General features: G+C 38.0%; 1 protein-coding gene across 2 annotated transcripts in view; it reads right to left on the bottom strand.

Moving 5' to 3' along the window:
* The window catches only part of LOC117305838 (short transient receptor potential channel 4-like), a 67,280-nt gene that overhangs the window by 39,221 nt on the left and 13,684 nt on the right, over positions 1–14,375 (bottom strand). Inside the window, exons 1-2 of one of the 2 annotated variants that reach the window (XM_033790713.1) lie at positions 4,578–5,100; positions 3,059–3,257 (exon numbers count right to left, since the gene is read on the bottom strand). In XM_033790713.1, the coding sequence (XP_033646604.1) occupies positions 3,059–3,242 (184 nt within the window). In that variant the 5' untranslated portion in view covers positions 3,243–3,257; positions 4,578–5,100. Of the gene's footprint in view, positions 1–3,058; positions 3,258–4,577; positions 5,101–14,375 lie in introns of those variants that run through there. The other variant, XM_033790712.1, reaches the window with a different exon arrangement.

Here is a 14,375-nt window from a genome sequence, read left to right as displayed (position 1 = left end):
AAATTCTCACAGCTTGGCTGTTTGAAAACCACGAAGCAATTATACATCAAACCATTAATTACAATATTTCCATAATTGAGTAATTCACTCTTGTTTCAAAAAAAGATTCAACCGTCACACCAATCTACTAACTGGAGCGCACGTGCACAGTTCAAAGGGTCCAAGGGGTTCATTCGACAAATTATAATTTCTAACGACAATTACAGTGTGATTAGATGAGAATTGTCTCTTCAGTAAGATTTATGCGCCAATGAATTCTAAAAAAGCAAACACTGAATGATTAAAAGATTGCCAATTGACCTTAAAACAAATTGTAAATGAGAGATCGCCTATTCATCACAAGGCCGGATGGCACTTAAAGGTGTGGGCTACACTGTAACTGATTTTGTTTTATTGTCCCTAATCAACTGCCTCCAGGAAGGGGGGCATATTGTCACCTAGATACTCCTCGGCTGAAACCGGGTTACACCCTCCATTGTCCTTAAAGATGTTAGGCATAGGCATCAAGGACTGGGCTGGTAGAGCAGAATGTACTACCGTCCCAACTGTTTACGGAGGTAACTTGGGTTAATAATAATAATAATAATAATAATAATAATAATAATAATGAGAACTTATAAAGCGCACAAATCCATCAAAGTGCTCATGGCGCTAAATACAAAGAATAATATTTACATGTACAATAACCAAAATTGAAACGTAAGTCTAAGCTAAGAAGAAATCCAGAACATGTTGAAGAGAAATACAATACAAATGCAATATCAAAGGAAACATCGAAGGGTAGAAATCAAACCATTTTCTCAAATACTTGGTTGAAAAGATGTGTCTTAAGGTTTTTCTTAAATTGTGTTAAAGAAACAGATGATGTTACTAGTGCTGGCAATTGGTTCCATAGGCGTGGGGCAGCATGTGAGAAAGATCGGCCTCCCCATGAATGATTGGATATGGGCTCAATAAGGAGACTAGAATTGTAAGACCGGAGTTTGCGAGGAGGATTGTATGGTTTGAGTAGATCATCAATATATGCAGGGGCATTGTTGGTGAGTGGTTAAGTGCCTTGCTCAAGGACACAGGTGTCATGACCAGGTATCGAACCCTCACTCTGCTGGTGACAACACCAGAGCGTCGGTCCGGTCAACTAGACCGCTCGGTCGCATACGCGCCACACCCAAAAGTGTTGCAACTGATTCCTAGGTTTCTATAAAAGCTCTCGGGCTAGAATTTACTCGGTTCCGGGGTTCTGGGTCTAAAGTGAGATCCGAAATTGGGTCTGCAGGAGTGAAAATCAAGGAAGAAATCCCTGAGTAAATTCGGAATTTCATAACCAAACAGACCATACTTGACTTTCATTTTCGCTTCTGTTACATCAATTTTGACTGGCAGAAGTAACGATTTAGATCACTGAACCGTTAAAGACGGAATGTTTTGATGTAAACCCCTCCTTCACGATGGCAGAGCCATTAATGTCATTACACGCTCAAATGATTTTATAACTTGCCCCCTACCTCAAAGCAATGAATAAATAAAGTCGCATGCAGCAACATCTGAGTTTACTGCTATACACAAACGTAGTTTACTGCTATACACAAACGTATCAACCTCTTGAACAACTTCCATTTATTAAAAGTGATGTAAACATTTATTGGTAGGCCCTACCTGCTTCTTTTGACACTACTAAAGGGTTTCTAAAAAACATTTTTAAAAGCCCACAAGCCGGTAACGGTGAACACTGTCGTACCAGATTCTGATAACGAATGAGCGTCCAGACACTTGGGCTTATCCCCCCCCCCTTAAGCACAAAAAGTAGCTAAGCAAAACTAAATTATGCTTACCAGAATAAGGTAACCAGCCAAAATAGCATGTCATAATGTACAATTTGGGACTGGTGTCCTGCTCATTTCTGCTAAGCAGGACACTGTTAAGCAATACTTTTTGCTTTAATAAAGCAGCTCTATGAAATTGGGCCCGCCTCCATGTATGTTCATAAATAATTTGTCTTTTTGATTTCGCGGAATCGTAAAACAGCAGGTTTATTTGCTACATCATTTTGAGGAGGTCACAAAGAGTGTGAGACTTTTACTCCCCATTGCCCTCACATCTGCCATTAGTGAAGTTGGCACCAATGTGAATGATTGTTTTGAGTTAATACATTTTGTAATGCTACATCAGCTATCCCATTTGACTGTATATAATGAGAATTTACTGGCATTACTTTCTGTATTGCTCTATCAATCATGTCAGGTTGAAATGTTTAGAGCTTTGATATATGGAAGAGCCAAAACACTTAGTTTGATGAAGAAGGAAAAATATGTTTTTCTTGAGTACAATATTCCTTCCACACAATGTTTTCGCATAATATAGGACGTCCACTATAATTTGTAAAACATAAACACCCGATTAGTCTATATAAGAGATAAAACATTGATGGGGTTGGGTGGGGTGGTGAACAGAAAGTTTCCGGTGATATTAGTTTTGTGTGTGAATAGAGGTGTATTATTCCAAACGGCTGGCACGTTAAACTGCTAGAACTTTTCCATCTATTAAATCGTCACGCGGTACCCGCTGCTAAAGTTAGTAAATATGACTGCCTCTATAGCTAAAGGGCAATCTCGGTAGTCTAGTTTGTGAGACACTGCTCTAGAAAAAGGTCGTGGGTTCGAATGCCTGATTTTCACAGAGCTCGGGAAAGTACCGAGCATTGCAGTATACTATTAACACACATATCGGTGTATATGGGTACAACCAAAACTAACATTATTTTACCCCTAGTGCAAATTTTCATAAAAAATTCCAGCACCGACTAATGCATTCAAGAAAATTACACACACTCACTAAATCAGCAATGTAATGTTGAGGATCGAATAATTATCGACAAATCAAAACAAATGTTATACAAAATAGAGAGACCGCCAACATAGAACTAGAATGCTCAGTTGGTAGAGCGCCGGCACCGTAATTCGGAGGTCGTTGGTTCGAGTCCCACTCTAGTAAAGTTTCTTTGTTAAATTCAAAATCATGACAAATCAAGATATCAGACATGGAATAAACGTAAACTTACCGGAGTTTCCATTTTGTATGGCAATGACCAAAGCACTTCTGCCATCTTTATCGAAGCAGTTGATATTCAAATCGGGGGCTTTCTCAAGGGCGTACATAATGGCCTTCTTGTCCCCATTCTCGGCAGCTGCCAAGAACAGCTTCTCCATGGAGTCGAACCTCCCTGGTCCAATATCCATCTCCATGGTTGGGTGGGACACCTAGAGAAGCAAACACAAGAAGCATGTATGACTTTGGGAAGATAGACACTAGTCCGTTGAATCTGTTTGTCCGTTTACCTTGTCTGTCTGTCCACAGCCTGATTACTACGAGCCTCGGCTTATCAAATCGGCCTCCATTCTGTTCCCTGTTCTTTGACTGTGTACACCTTAAACTACTCTGTTTGCTGTTACATTGTTTATGCGTTCAGTAATGCTGTGTTTTGACAGTATCTGTGCTGCCATGTATCGCACCATGCAAGATCAATCACCAGAATCGCGTTCCAACAAAACTGAAACTTCGCCAGGACTCGAACCTTGTTTATGGTCGGTCGGGTTGGTACTTGTGACATTGCGTGAAAAGATAGCACTTGTTCTCATAATTAACTAGAAATACATACATAAACAAATAAATGGTGAACTTGAGGGCACAACCCTGTAAATTAAATCTCGTTTGTGGGAGTGTTGGGTCTGAAAAGTTGTACCTGCAAGTTTACTATTTATAGTTAATTCTTAACCTTCACACCATAACAAGCTTCAAACACCACTAAGTATCTGTTGTGTTTGGTTTGTGAGAAGTTATTTTATTTATTTAATTTTTTTTATTTTAAATCTTTAGACATACACAATAGTTACAAGTTGTACAGGGGCTGTCAAGGTTAAAACAAAAGTATAAAACTGTCATCAGAAGATGTGTAAAACCAGACCCCTGCCAACGATAAAAATATAATTATACAATATAAAAAGGTGAATGCACTGAAACATTTTAAAATCACACAAAAGAAATCATTAAACACAAGCAAAACCAGACTATTGAAAACAAAAAAACTACACCCACAACAAAACACCGCAGCGATAAGAGGAAGGGACAACAATTAAAAATAAAAAACCATAGAATGGACTAAAAACCCTATAAAAAAAAAAAAAGACAATGATAGCAGAAAGCCTCCCCAAACACCACCCAAAAAGCACAAAGACCCCTTAGACAAATATTAAAGAAAACAACAATTAAAACCACTAGCATTATTAACATACTAAAAATTCCCCCCTCAGCTTCATACGAAATGACTTGTACCCCTCCAAAATCAAAATATTCCTGGTATCCAATGTGAGCTCTGAGAACATTTTAGGAAAGCGAACAATGGTAGAAAATTTATAAGCATCCGTCCTAGGTTTTAGCAATTCTGTGTGACGGGAGTTAACTTTAGACAGATTAGTTAAGTCATTCATTTAATCAAGTTCCATCAATTGTCGACTCTGTTGGAATGAATGTACCAGAGTACAATTTTTGCCCGGTTGTTAGTTACAGCGAAAGAAACCTACCTTATACTTCGTTGGGATATTACCAAACAGGTCGTCTACAAACTAAAATGCGGCATTCGGCAATAAAAATGGCGTAACTGCCTATAATCTCAATGAGATTTCTTTTTCACAAATGCGATTACGTAACCTGCTGCCATCAACACGATCCACAAAGAATTAATTTCCACCATTGTCCCTGTTCTGTCATTATTGTCGACCCCAACAAGAGAAATTATAAGTTGTATAGGGCACTCATTGGTTCATTCAGGAGATTGATATTCCACGGGAAAAAGAAGAAGTCGTCATACAGATTTGCTAAGTTCCTTTTGGGTGTGTCCTGCAAACGTTTTGAGATGCGCAGCGTGGTGAAGACTTATACAGCTAACACCCTATGGTAGCGGAGGTGGATACCGGTAGACTATTGTAATGTAAAATGGTATCCAGAATACTCCACAGTGGTATCTCCGTAAAACGCTCTTTCAACCTGTAGCCATAGCAAACTTTAGCATACCACACGGCTGTGGCTCATGTCGTGGTTTATTGAGTTACTATAAGCAACACCTTCTGATGAAACTGGAATACTTGACAATGGTAGATCATAGACAAAGCATTGGATGACTGCCTATTGAGCCCCCTTATTATGACCAGCCTACGGGGCAATGCCCGTTAGTGTCATGTATGTGGTTATGAACGTGAACATTTTACGTGAGTCTGAATCAACCCTAGCTCTCTCCAAAGCGTAGTACCGGTAACGACAAACCACATCATGTCCTTGATTGATATGCGCATGCGTATTATAAGAACCCAGCTGATTTGCCCATAATAACTCCATAATGATTACTCGTTTGGTGTGTATGGTTCCATTGAGCGTGTGCTGTAAAAAATAGGGAGAGTACTACGCGATAGTTTTGGAGTTGAAGCGAAGCGAGTTTGCCGGAATCATAACTCAATTCATTGGCGTGTGACTACCGACATCTGGTCAGCACTAGTCTTTGCATTCATGTAGATCAATCTAAACAAAATCCTCGCAGTTTTAAAGATCCTGCTACGCGTATCAAACGCGTTTATTATTACTGCAATCACAAACTGGAATCAACACTCGTTAATAGTAATCTTTATGATAAAGACATTTTGTAAAGCCTAATACAAAACGCAACAATGAGCTTACAATAACACATACAATAAGTGAAAGATACATTCAAGTAAGCTCGATACAAATAAGCAGCTTCATAAAACTTTTAGGCGCTTTTAAATAATCTGGTCATTATTCAAGACCTCATAACTTAAACATTCAGCACAATATCATAACATGTTTGTTTCCTCGTTTTCATTAAAACCGCTTAATATCCTCGGGTCAAACGTGGGTTAAATGCAAGTTTTATGTAAAGCCTCAACAAGAAATGCGATTGGTAAAACACTTTTTGAAACCTGCGCAGTGCGCGGTGAAAGTTGCACCGATGCAAACAACACGACCTCTCCATTGTACGTAAATGTCCCTTTCTCCTTTTTTGTGTGACTATTGTATTTAGTGTACGTTTAATGCTTTTTTAGTGTCTTCATTAATAGCTCTGTATTGTTCCAGTTTGTTGTATTTTCTGATGATTTTTTTATTAATTTTTTTTTAATTGGACGCAATTCAGTCATCTGATTGTAATGTATTCATTTTGTTCTCTGTTTTTTTTTTAAATAATGAAAACCATTGTAGATCCATCTTTAACGTCAAAAACACAGCGTCAACAATAAATAATGCATCTAAAATGCGTCACAAATAACTCGCAATGCCGGTCACTCTTATAAGATTAAAACACGGTCGGCTTAATTAGTTATAGAACAGGTTCAAGGGCAATCATCATGCGAGTGACATATTAATTGACTTGATCCTAATACACCTGAGAGTGGCTGATTGAAAAGAAGGGCCCATATTGATTGTTCTATAGTGATTACTAATTGACCAATCATCATTTTGGTTTCATAAAATAATTCATCTCAAACCTGTTAAGGGAATCTTACTGCCACTTGACACTGTTGGTTATTAGTTAAACAAAATGAGCATAAAAACTTACTTGGTATCGAGCAATGGAGAGCTGCTGATAGTATAAAACATTGTGAGAAACAGCTCACTCTGAAGTTATTTTATGTATATTTTGGGAAAGGGGTAACTAACTTCCAACTCAAATATTAAAAGACTTCTTAAAGGTGCTGTCTTGTGTAACACAAATTACATATCAAGCAACAAACAAAACGAATTTCATAGGAATCTTAACAAGAATACAACAGCACTTTGTTCCTTGGGATCACGTATATTACCACAAAATATTGTAACAACAAATTAATCGTTTTAGAATATACTACGATATGGTAGTGGGAACCAATACCAAACGGTTCCTATAAGATGATGTATGCCAACAAAAGAGCTATAGATCTATATGTGTTCCACTAAATCATTAAGTTCTCGTTACCTAGCATGAAAGCAAATAAAGCATTTATGATCTTACAAAAGTACCATCAAAGTTGAACCTGTGGATGCCCGTCACCATACGGTTCTCATTATCTGCTATACTCGCTCTGTACAAATCTCACAGGCCTATAACGTCAATTTGTAACTAGAGATAACGACGTGCTACATTTGACGATGTGACGGTCACGCCATTGCGCCTTCTCGCTGTTCCCTCAACGCTTGGTATCTAGACTTGATTCAAGTATCGTTCTCGTTCCCGCTCTCATGTTTATACTATCATCAGCTTTCCATTGCTGGTTACCGAGAACGTTTCTATGCTACATTTGACGATGTGACGGTCACGCCATTGCGCCTTCTCGCTGTTCCCTCAACGCTAGTTGGTATCTAGACTTGATTCCAGTATCGTTCCCGTTCTCGCTCTCCCCTTTATACTATCATCAGCTTTCCATTGCTCGTAACCAAGAACGTTTCTATGCTACAATTATTTTGAATAATTACCAAGAGTGTCCTTCCCTTTACAAGCATTTTCTTTCAAACACGGAAGGGATGACCCATAATAAGCAAACATTGCAAAGAGCAACCACATCTGCAAGCATGATCTCATCAAGTATGAACGAATATAGGGGTTAGGCAGAAACACTGAAATGTGGTACTTCATTCATGATATTTCAAATCTTGCTCACTGACGCAAAGAAAAGCAAATACAGATCGACTAAGTGTTGTCGTATTTGGGTATGAATCGAAGCAATTACTGCCGATTGCTGACAATGGTTAATAAGTAGTTACCGATTGGCAAAAAACAAGTATGTATGAAAAGGATATCAAAGAATTACGGACGATTGTTAATATGTATGTTACCGATTGGCGGATAAAAACATATACGTAATGAAAATAATATCAAAGTAATGCGCAATGAAGAAGGGGAGATTTCTGAATTGATATGAGTAACCATTATGGATCAGTTGATTGTGTTTGTGCTGGTGTGATCAATTAATTGGTCGGTGGTTCCACTCAATGTCACAACTTGGTGTCTTTAAATACACTATTGGTAATTGTCAAAGACCAGTCTTGTCGCTTGATGTAAGTCAACATACTCATAAAATAACAAAGGGTTTGAGCTCAATCGGTCGTCGAAGATGCAAGATAATAATGAAAGAAAAAACACCCTTGTCACACAAAGTTGTGTGCTTTCAGATGCTTGATTTCGAGACCTCAAATTCTAAATCTGAGGTCTCGAAATCAAATTCGTTGAAATTACTTCTTTCTCGAAAACTACGTTACTTCAGAGGGAGCCGTTTCTCACAATGTTTTATACTATCAACCTCTCTCCATTACTCGTTACCAAGTAAGGTTTTATATTAATTATTATTTTGAGTAATGACCAATAGTGTCCACTGCCTTTAAAACATTTTTTTCCCCAAACGCTTTACTTGAGGGGAATGGGAAAGACACCTAGATTCATTACCCATTGACAGATGTAATTAAGATGTGATAATTCATCGTGACAGTTCATCCCAAATAATCAAACTTCACGACTTTGGATGAAGCACATAAATATGATTGTGTAAACTTGTTGGTATCATGTGCTAATAAACACACTGAGTGCAAATCGGCATTGCACTTCAGACGAGATGAGTATACTGTAACTATGCATTAGGGGGTTGTGGCATTAAAATGTGCATCTATCATTAACACAATATTATAGACTGCACCGTGATCAGTGATGCATGACTAGAATATTCTGAATTTAAAAAGCGGCGGCGACGATGCACTGTCCAGGCGGCGACGATGCACTGTCCAGGCCAGTACGATTCAAAACCCTGTGTAAGTGCTAAGGATAATAAGTTAAGCGTGGGTGTGTTCATTGAGTAGACCAAGTAGGGGTTGCGTGGGGGCGGAGCGGCAATTTCTTTTCTGCATGTTAGAATTGCCATCCTACAAAATGTTCCTGATTTGTTGTTTTTAAGGATTCATTGTTTTTTATTCGATTTAGAAAGAAAAAAAAATCCCCACTACAACAGTAGCAATTTCGGAGTACAGAAAACAAAAGTTGCGAGAATGTTGCCATTAGAAGGCATATCCCCCCAAAACGCATTGGCGAATACAGGGTGCCAGACTAGTCCTGCCCATTGAGTTGTGCTCACTGGTTGTGCTGCATTTGGACCAAAGTAGCGTCCAACAACCACATTACTGAAGAAAACTAGTTCCTCTGTCGTAACTCTCTCATTACACATCATGGGTGGGGCTGCCCTAATACAATTGGGAAGATTTCAGGAGTTTATTTTTGAAGTATGAGCAAGAATTTTTCATTTTGGTAAGGAGTTCAACGAATTTGTTGATCTTACGACTTTTGTCATTATAGCCTTGTCCCCAAGAAAATTACGTGTTCATAGACACTTCGGTGGCCCTTTTCATCTTGGAGATTGCCTGGAACTGGTTACCTATACATATTAGGCCACTAATACAAAATATTGTTGATCGACCCCGCCCGACCGTTCAAAACCACCGACCCCATTTTTTGTTGTTTCTTTTTAATCATAAAAAAAACAATCTTTGCAGCTGATATTTTTTTCAAAATGTACAGGTTTGAAAAGATGTTTAAAGAAGGTTTTTATTCATGTTGGCAAAGCAAGAACAATTCTTCAAATATTTGCTTGGGCTACACTGTGCTTTATAGTTGTTTGAAAAAGTTTACAGAAAATGTCATCTATGAGTTAAATTTGTTTGACAAAACGATGGAAAACATCATAAACACACAAACCCTCTGTTTTATAGTGATTGTTATGATTTCTTTATTCCTGATTTCATATCCGGCATGTCAACAAAACTTAAAAAAAAAAAAAAAAAAAAAAAAAACCTCCCTCCCCATCCGCAAAAAAAAGGACGATCAACAATGTTTTTATTATGTGGCCTTACACTGTCTGACAAGCCCCCTGATATGTATAAACACCTGCTTTTACTATTTTTCTCATATCATGCGCTGCCTGAAGAAGTCAACTAAATAACAATTTCGCATATTCTTCATTCAATGCTGCGTGGGTGATACATATTTAACTACAATGAAGCTAATACAATAATGAGCAAAGTTCTTTTCCCAGTCAGTAAAAGAGTGCTCATATTCACTTCCACTAACAGTAAAAAACTAATTATTAATCTAAGTTCGCTTCGCGCCGTACCGTCTGAAGTGGTTTAAGCCCAATCCATATGCCTAAAGAGTATTTTTTGTTCAATGTTTAACATGAAATATTAAAATACGGTAGGTACGGATAGGAACGGGTGTGGTTGTTTACCATCTTACAAACATTTACATACCACATCGGTAATAATTATTTAGGAAAAATTGGTGCAAGAAAAGTTGTTGTTATTTTGAGCGGGTTAGTATTGGCATTGATAGACCTGCATTAAACCAGTTGGCCTTCGTTGTATATACACACATTATTGACTGGTAGTCAATATTATTTCATGGCTATTTTTACCGTTGTCACCTTAACACAATAGAAAGTCCAACATTGAACCTGGAGGTGTTGAAAACATCACACAGTATTATTCTTTCTGGTTTATTTATTAACTGCACTTGTGGTCAAGCAGGCCGAAAAGTGTATACGTAAAATATAGTTCAAATGAGTAATACAAATAAATATATGTAATATGTAACTGTTTTAAAAATTGCAAGAAAACCCACAAAACCAAAATACAAAAGGCTGGAACTGGCACTGGCGGCCAAGATGTCCCTAAAGTACACGTTAAAAGTAAAACTGGTGCTTAAAGCCATTATACACTTTCGGAACAGAAAAAATAATAATAAAAGTTCACAGATTTACAAATAACTTACAGGGCTTACAGAAGGTAAAGGTAAAAGACTTCTCTTGAAATATTATTCCATGAAATGCTTTACTTTTTGAGAAAACATTAAAACAATTATCAATTCTCGATAGCGAGGATTACGGATTTACTGTAAACACATGTCATGAAACGGCGAAACGTGCGGAAACAAGGGTGGGTTTCCCCGTTATTTTCTCCCGACTCCGATGACCGATTGAGCCTAAATTTTCACAGGTTTGTTATGTTATATATAAATTGTGATACACGAAGTGTGGGCCTTTGGAAAATACTGTTTACCGAAAGTGTCCAATGGCTTTAAAGGAACAAATATACATTATCCAGCTCCATTAAAGACACTCAGTTTTTGACGTATAAATAATGAATGAGTCACTTTCACCTTAACATTGAAGGCTTGATAAACACATCATGATCATGTTCAGCCTAATAATCCCCCTTACGGTTCCAGCCCGCAATTACTGAGACACAATCTTAGATCCTACGTAGTGTTAGGTTAGCGTTTGAATGAATGTTTTCCCCCACCCCGTAGGGATTTGTGGTTCGCAGTGATCCGATGTAGTCAATTGTTTTCTCTCCAGTCAATATTACTACACAGTATTAAAGGACACTGACCATGTTAGTTCATGCGATATGGTACGAATGTTTAACGCAGCGCAATCACTTGGCCCACCTGGGAGATATTACTGGTGTGGTGTCTTAGAGCTAGAGAAGGAATCATGAGCTCTCAAGGGTCTTGAGGCTTCAGATCTGGTAGAATGGTCTTTTGAAGCATGAATTTCGGTAACTTAAGGAATATTACCAGACGTGTTTTGGAGGACTAGAGTTGTTGAGACAAGCATTTTGCTACCACTTCTTAAAATAATAATTAGTTCTTATACAGTGAATTTCACAATAGCCCTTTGACATGCTGCATCCATGTTTGGTCATTTACCTCGTAGACGAATAACAATAGTGAATGCCAATAAACATTTTTGCACATAGAAACCAGACTATTTCGTTCTTCCAGCATCGGTTTGGTAACATTGATATTAATGGGAGAAGTTCAAGATGGCTGCACCATGATAAAGGTATATTATATAACCGTCTAAAAATGCGCTTTAGTACCGTGCATGGGCATGCGGACGATACATTCCTTTAATCTTTCTCAGCTCACTGTGGAGTATGCAACCTGGGCACCCGTAGCGCTCCAAAGGCTTTTTCCTACACAGTATCAACCTCTTTCCTCGCATGTACCCACAAATACCACTAGTGGAATGTATATTAATAAAAGACAATTCTATACCATAGGGGATAAAGAAATAAATATGTTTTTTATCCTCACAAACCGATGTGTTTTAAGCTCCTTATACTCTACTTTCCCGATTTCTGTGAACACAAATCCGCTGGCGAATCACTCGGGTGGGATACGAACCCAAGAACTTTGAATTGCAACTTACAGTAGATCACCGAGATGCCCCGGTGGCTAAAGGCAGTTCGAATCCATATGTCTGGATTTGGGGATAACAACTGTTAATGTTTTCCCATAACCACATTACTTCAAAGTGACAACTCTCAAAATGCTTTACACTATCGAAAGCAACTGTATGCCTAACCAAATAAGTTTGGTATTTCCATTACTTTCATGAATGATCAAAATGTACACCTTGCCTTTGAACTATCCATGTTCAGGTAAACATGATCATAAAAAAATCCATATTAATATAACACAAAGATACGACGAATACCAGTACATTTCTAAGTATTTAATTAAATTATTCAAGGTTATTAAATTTTATGTAGGAACGGTACTAATAATGACTACGAGTAAAAGTCAAAAGCCGGACGAGACCTTTGTCTATTGTTCACAAAGTGACAAAATCCTTGCCTGTTAAAAAAGAACTGTCGCCTACTGTCATTAAACAGAGTCGAAGCGTGACATTGTTATAATTGATTGATAGCATTCGATTGTACCAAAGAGCCAATCTAAAAGTGTGTACGACTTTTGAAGTCAAATAAAAAATAATTGAAGTTATGTTTCAGCGCAGAAACATGCAGCAACAATTACCACGCGCTTTTGGATGAACACAGTCCTAACTAAAAAGGACTAAACGAGTATTCACAAACTGAATAGAAAACAAACATTCACAAAAATGGAATGATTTTCACCTGTTCCAGTGTGCCAAATACTTCGTAAAATGTCTACGACTACTGAAGTTAAACCAAAAAAAAAATCGAAGTTCTGTTTCAGCACAGAAAACAAATATACCATATCCTAAAAAAAGAAGCCAAAACGAATATAAAAAAAAACTGACCAGAAAAAAATAACTAAAATGGAATGAGTTTCATTTGTCCCAGTGTGCCGAATATTTTTTCTACTGAGTACTTTTTTACCAAGTGGAGAATAAACAACGATCCCTGAACGCCAGTAGTTCCTGTTTTCCACGCCACAATTACATTATAATTTTTTGGCCTCAATTATTTAGAGGCATATATGCAACCCCAGAAAATGTATTGAAGCAGCGTGTTTTTTGGAGCATGGTTGGAGCAGGTCATGACGACAAAGCAAGACGATGGTGGCCCAGGCCCGGAAGGGACTCGTGAGACGGTCTCTGCGAAAGGCTCCCATAAGAGATAGTTCCAATCAAGATACTTATGCCCTTTTACCTTTGCGTGTGTTCACGGTGTCACTGCTGTTGTTTTTATTACATACTGATATTATTTCACAGTGAACTAAATTATAAGTGTGCAAGTATTGTTTGAAGCTCCGCATGGTGATGATAAAGAGGGAGAGTAAACGTGTGGGTATCAACTATGTGTAAATCTCTTTTGTGGGAGTGTGTCGGCTCTGAAAAGAGCCGGTCTGGTCTCGACGTTTCAAACAGTATACTCTGCTCGTCTTCATGACAACCTGAAAAAGTGTGCGTGAGTTCAGTCGCAAAAAGGGATACCAAATATAATGAAATGGCAATAGTGAATAAATGAACATATAAGTTTCGTACCAGCTACTCCTCCAGCCCACTCCAAGGTCGCGCTACGCCAAACGGGTTATGTTTACAGAAAACGCAGCCTAAACACTTCCGTCTATTTGATAAAATTGAAATGATCTCATGTACGAGTGTAAGATATGCTTTAATTTTTAATGCGACCAGCCAGCGTTCAGTACTTTTGCCTGCTGAGTACGTTATCAACAATTAATGATCGACAGCATCCGGCGGCATAAATGTAAACTGTGCTCATTTATAACATGCACAGAGAGGCGGGCATACGTTGTAGGTACAGCGATTGGGAGCGCATTTTTTTTATATTTTTTAATTGGCACTCTGTGTGCAATTTGGATAACTAGTCACGCTATAATTAAGTACATCTATAATACAAATCCGTATCCAGGGGCTATAGGAGCGCCCTCTGTGGTCAGATAGCTGAAATCCTGCGTTTGATATTGGTTATCATTTTACTTTTACAAAGGACTGCACTGCATGTTAATTGGGCATGATGTACCAGAGAATGTCTACGTTATTGTACAAGTCATTTAGGAGAGTGTA

The sequence above is a fragment of the Asterias rubens genome, unplaced genomic scaffold, assembly GCF_902459465.1.
Source record: "Asterias rubens unplaced genomic scaffold, eAstRub1.3, whole genome shotgun sequence".
Taxonomy (NCBI): Eukaryota; Metazoa; Echinodermata; class Asteroidea; order Forcipulatida; family Asteriidae; genus Asterias; species Asterias rubens.
The sequence above is the reverse complement of the archived record's forward strand: the minus strand, read 5'-3'. Positions and strand labels throughout refer to the sequence as shown.